The 5,676-nt window shown below is 62.6% G+C and overlaps 1 protein-coding gene across 1 annotated transcript; it reads right to left on the bottom strand.

Moving 5' to 3' along the window:
• Window positions 1-931: 931 nt before the first annotated feature.
• On the bottom strand, window positions 932-5,506 carry LOC120322936 (cell adhesion molecule 3-like; the record flags this gene model as incomplete). Its single annotated transcript, XM_039379573.1, has 3 exons — window positions 932-1,050; window positions 3,885-4,055; window positions 5,485-5,506. Coding segments are annotated over 3 exons (288 nt in total), but the record flags the coding sequence as incomplete, so codon positions are not given.
• Window positions 5,507-5,676: the final 170 nt, after the last annotated feature.

Genomic DNA, 5,676 nt, shown 5'->3' with positions numbered 1-5,676 from the left:
CAGGGATGATCCAGGAGGGATCTGCTGGACCAGGGATGGTCCTGGAGGGATCTGCTGGACCAGGGGCAATCCAGGAGGGATCTGCTGGACAAGGAGTGATCCAGGAGGGATCTGCTGGACCAGGGATGATCCAGGACGGATTTGGTGGACAAGGGATGGTCCAGGAGGGATCTGGTGGGCAAGGGATAATCCAAAAGGGATCTGCTGGATCAGGGATGAGCCAGGAGGGATCTGCTGGACAAGGGATGGTCCAGGAGGGATCTGCTGCCCCAGGAGAGGACAAGGAGTGATCCAGGAGGGATCTGCTGGAGCAGGGGCAATCCAGGAGGGATCTGCTGGATCAGGGATGGTCCAGGAGGGATCTGCTGCCCCAGGAGAGGACAAGGGATGATCCAAAAGGGATCTGCTGGACCAGGGATGATCCAGGATGCATTTGGTGGACGAGGGATGGTCCAGGAGGGATCTGGTGGGCCAGGGGTGATCCAGGAGGGATCTGCTGGATCAGGGATGGTCCAGGAGGGATCTGGTGGGCCAGGGGTGATCCAGGAGGGATCTGCTGGATCAGGGATGGTCCAGGAGGGATCTGGTGGGCCAGGGGTGATCCAGGAGGGATCTGCTGGATCAGGGATGGTCCAGGAGGGATCTGGTGGGCCAGGGGTGATCCAGGAGGGATCTGCTGGATCAGGGATGGTCCAGGAGGGATCTGGTGGGCCAGGGGTGATCCAGGAGGGATCTGCTGGACCAGGGATGATCCAGGAGGGATTTGGTGGATGAGGGATGGTCCAGGAGGGATCTGGTGGGCCAGGGGTGATCCAGGAGGGATCTGCTGCTCTCCAGGGGTGCCACCGGAGCCCCAACTCCCCCCAGCCCGCCCTGCCCAGCCCTGGGAAGGGTTTCCCGGTGGATTTGGGGGTCGGGCAGGGCCGGAGGAGGAGGAGGAAGGGGAGGAAGGGCCTTACATGGGGTTGCCCTGCCCGTCACACTGGAGCTGCAGCTTCTCCCCCTCCCGCGGGTACTGAGGGTGCGGCTCGATCCGGGCCGTGGGTTTGTCTGCAGAAGGAGAAACACGGCGGGGTGAGGGCCTGGCACCCCGAAAACTGACCCTGGAACCCCGAAAACTGACCCTGGAACCCCAAAAACTGACCCTGGCACCCCGAAAACTGACCCTGGCACCACGAAAACTCACCCTGGAACCCTGAAAACTGACCCTGAAACCACAAAAACTGACCCTGGAACCCCAAAAACTGACCCTGGCACCCTGAAAACTGACCCTGGCACCCTGAAAACTGACCCTGGCACCACGAAAACTGACCCTGGAACCCCAAAAACTGACCCTGGCACCCTGAAAACTGACCCTGGCACCACGAAAACTGAGCCTGAAACCACAAAAACTGACCCTGGAACCCCGAAAACTGACCCTGGCACCCCGAAAACTGACCCTGGCACCACAAAAACTCACCCTGGAACCCTGAAAACTGACCCTGAAACCACAAAAACTGACCCTGGAACCCCAAAAACTCACCCTGGCACCCCGAAAACTGACCCTGGCACCACGAAAACTCACCCTGGAACCCTGAAAACTGACCCTGAAACCACAAAAACTGACCCTGGCACCCCGAAAACTGACCCTGGCACCACGAAAACTCACCCTGGAACCCTGAAAACTGACCCTGAAACCACAAAAACTGACCCTGGAACCCCAAAAACTGACCCTGGCACCCTGAAAACTGACCCTGGCACCCTGAAAACTGACCCTGGCACCACGAAAACTGACCCTGGAACCCCAAAAACTGACCCTGGCACCCTGAAAACTGACCCTGGCACCCTGAAAACTGACCCTGGCACCACGAAAACTGACCCTGGTACCCCAAAAACTGACCCTGGCACCCTGAAAACTGACCCTGGCACCCCGAAAACTGAGCCTGAAACCACAAAAACTGACCCTGGAACCCCGAAAACTGACCCTGGCACCACGAAAACTGACCCTGGCACCCCGAAAACTCACCCTGGCACCCTGAAAACTCACCCTGGAACCCCAAAAACTCACCCTGGAACCCCAAAAACTCACCCTGGCACCCCAAAAACTGACCCTGAAACCACAAAAACTCACCCTGGCACCCCAAAAACTGACCCTGAAACCACAAAAACTCACCCCAGAACCCCAAAAACTCACCCTGAAACCCCAAAAACTGACCTTGAACCCCCAAAAACTGACCTTGAAACCACAAAAACTCACCCTGGCACCCCAAAAACTGACCCCGGCACCCGGAAAACTCACCCTGGAACCCCAAAGACTCACCCTGGCACCCCAAAAACTGATCCTGGAATGCCAAAAACTGACCCTGGCACCCCAAAAAATGACTCAGGCAACTCAAAATCTGACCCTGACTTCTCAAACCCCACCTTGTCCCTCAGCCTGTCGCCACCTCAGGGGACAGGCAGGACATGGGAGATGGTGCAGGCAGGGACAGGTCCCAGGGAGATGGTGCAGGCAGGGACAGGTCCCAGGGAGATGGTGCAGGCAGGACATGGGAGATGGTGCAGGCAGGGACAGGTCCCAGGGACTTGGGGACAGGCAGGACACAGGGACAAGTCCAGAGACTTGGGGACAGGCAGGACAGGGGAGATGGTGCAGGCAGGACACAGGGACAAGGACTTGGGGACAGGCAGGACACAGGGACAAGTCCCAGGGAGTTGGGGACAGGCAGGACATGGGAGATGATGCAGGCAGGGACAAGTCCCAGGGACTTGGGGACAGGGACAAGTCCCAGGGAGATGGTGCAGGCAGGGACAAGTCCAGGGACTTGGGGACAGGCAGGACAGGGGAGATGGTGCAGGCAGGACACAGGGACAAGGACTTGGGGACAGGCAGGACACTGGGACAAATCCCAGGGAGATGGTGCAGGCAGGGACAAGTCCAGGGACTTGGGGACAGGCAGGACAGGGGAGGTGGGGCAGGTAGGACACAGGGACAAGGACTTGGGGACAGGCAGGACACAGGGACAAGGACTTGGGGACAGACAGGACACAGGGACAAGTCCCAGGGAGTTGGGGACAGGCAGGACACAGGGACAAGTCCCAGGGACTTGGGGACAGGCAGGACAGGGGAGATGATGCAGGCAGGGACAAGTCCAGGGAGATGGGGACAGGTAGGGACGAGTCCCAGGGATATGGGGACAGGCAGGACACAGGGACAAGTCCCAGGGAGTTGGGGACAGGCAGGACACAGGGACAAGTCCCAGGGACTTGGGGACAGGCAGGACAGAGGGACAAGTCCCAAGGAGATGGTGACAGGCAGGACACAGGGACAAGGACCTGGGGACAGGCAGGACACAGGGACAAGTCCCAGGGACTTGGGGACAGACAGGACACAGGGACAAGGACTTGAGGACAGGCAGGACAGAGGGACAAGGACTTGGGGACAGGCAGGTCACAGGGACAAGTCCCAGGGACTTGGGGACAGGCAGGACACTGGGAGATGATGCAGGCAGGACACAGGGACAAGGACTTGGGGACAGGCAGGACAGAGGGACAAGTCCCAGGGACTTGGGGACAGGCAGGTCACAGGGACAAGGACTTGGGGACAGGCAGGACACAGGGACAAGACCCAGGGACTTGGGGACAGGCAGGACACTGGGACAAGTCTCAGGGACATGGTGCAGGCAGGACACAGGGACAAGGACCTGGGGACAGGCAGGACACAGGGACAAGTCCCAGGGACTTGGGCACAGGCAGGCCACCGGTGCCAGGCGCAGGGGGTCCCCCGTGTGCCCGCCCTGGTGGCCCAGCACACACGTGTGCCCCCCGTCACGCCGCGATCACGCGTGTGGTGCCCGCCGGACCCCCCCCCTCGCCCCCTGTGCCGCCCCCCCCGTGCCACGTACAGTGGACCTGCAGCTTCTCGGTGGTGGACCTCTCGGAGTTCTGCAGGGACTCGTGGTCCACCGAGCAGGTCACCTCGGCCCCGTTCTCCTCCTTGGTCACCCGGAACTCCACCCGGCTGCTCACCGTGAACGTCTTCCCGTTGGGGTCCTCCAGCACCTCCACGCCCGTGTCTGCGGGGACGGGGGACGAGGGGGCTCCTCAGGGCTCAGGGGACACCACGGCGAGGTCATGTGGGTCACCTTGTCCCCACGGTGTCCCCCCAAACCCCACCTGACCCCCGCAGGATGTGTCTGAGGTGGGAGGGACCCACCAGGACCATCCCCAGGCAGGGGACAGGGGGGCCCTCAGAGCTCAGGGGACACCACGATGAGGCCACAGCGGCCACTTTGTCCCCACGGTGTTCCCCCAAACCCCACCTGACCCCCACAGGACCACGGGATGTGCCCATTGGGAGGGACCCACCAGGACCGTCCCAAAGAGGTGTGATGAAGGCAGGGGACAGGGGGGCCCTCAGGGCTCAGGGGACACCACGATGAGGCCACAGCGGCCACTTTGTCCCCACGGTGTTCCCCCAAACCCCACCTGACCCCCACAGGACCACGGGATGTGCCCATTGGGAGGGACCCACCAGGACCGTCCCAAAGAGGTGTGATGAAGGCAGGGGACGAGGGGGGCCCTCAGGGCTCAGGGGGCACCACGGCGAGGTCATGTGGGTCACCTTGTCCCCACGGTGTCCCCACGGTGTCCCCCCAAACCCCACCTGACCCCCACAGGATGTGTCCAAGTTGGGAAGGACCCACCAGGACTGTCCCAAAGAGGTGTGACCAAGGCAGGGGACGAGGGGGGCCCTCAGGGCTCAGGGGACACCACGACGAGGTCAGTGGTCACTTTGTCCCCACGGTGTCCCCAGACCCCACAGGACCACGGGATGTGTCTGAGGTGGGAGGGACCCACCAGGACCATCCCCAGGCAGGGGATGAGGGGGGCCCTCAGAGCTCAGGGGACACCACGGCAAGGTCACAGTGGTCACTTTGTCCCCACGGTGTCCCCCCAAACCCCACCTGACCCCCGCAGGACCACGGGATGTGTCTGAGGTGGGAGGGACCCACCAGGACCATCCCCAAAGAGGTGTGACCAAGGCAGGGGACGAGGGGGGCCCTCAGGGCTCAGGGGGCACCACGGCGAGGTCATGTGGGTCACCTTGTCCCCACGGTGTCCCCACAGTGTCCCCCCCAACACCCACAGGACCACAGGGCTGCCCCTCGGTTGCCCCCCCATGGTTGGCACCCACCCTTGAGCTCCTGGTTGCCCCCCCAGGGTTGGCACCCACCCTTGAGCTCCTGGTTGCCCCCCCAGGGTTGGCACCCACCCTTGAGCTCCCCATTGCCCCCCCAGGGTTGGCACCCACCCTTGAGCTCCCCATTGCCCCCCCCCGCAGTTGGCACCCACCCTTGAGCTTGTGGTTGCCCCCTGGTTGCCCCTTGGTTGCCCCCCTGCAGTTGGCACCCACCCTTGAGCTCCTGGTTGCCCCCTGGTTGCCCCCCCAGGGTTGGCACCCACCCTTGAGCTCGTGGTTGCCCCCCCAGGGTTGGCACCCACCCTTGAGCTCGCGGTTGCCCCCCTGCAGTTGGCACCCACCCTTGAGCTCGCGGTTGCCCCTCGGTTGCCCTCCCCGTGGTTGGCACCCACCCTTGAGCTCGCAGTTGCCCCCCCAGGGTTGGCACCCACCCTTGAGCTCCTGGTTGCCCCCCCAGGGTTGGCACCCACCCTTGAGCTCCTGGTTGCCCCCCC

This window comes from Pipra filicauda, unplaced genomic scaffold, assembly GCF_003945595.2.
Source record: "Pipra filicauda isolate LSUMZ 115617 unplaced genomic scaffold, ASM394559v2 scaffold1701_size5676_pilon, whole genome shotgun sequence".
NCBI classification, from domain to species: Eukaryota; Metazoa; Chordata; class Aves; order Passeriformes; family Pipridae; genus Pipra; species Pipra filicauda.
This window is presented reverse-complemented; position numbering and strand designations above follow the sequence as displayed.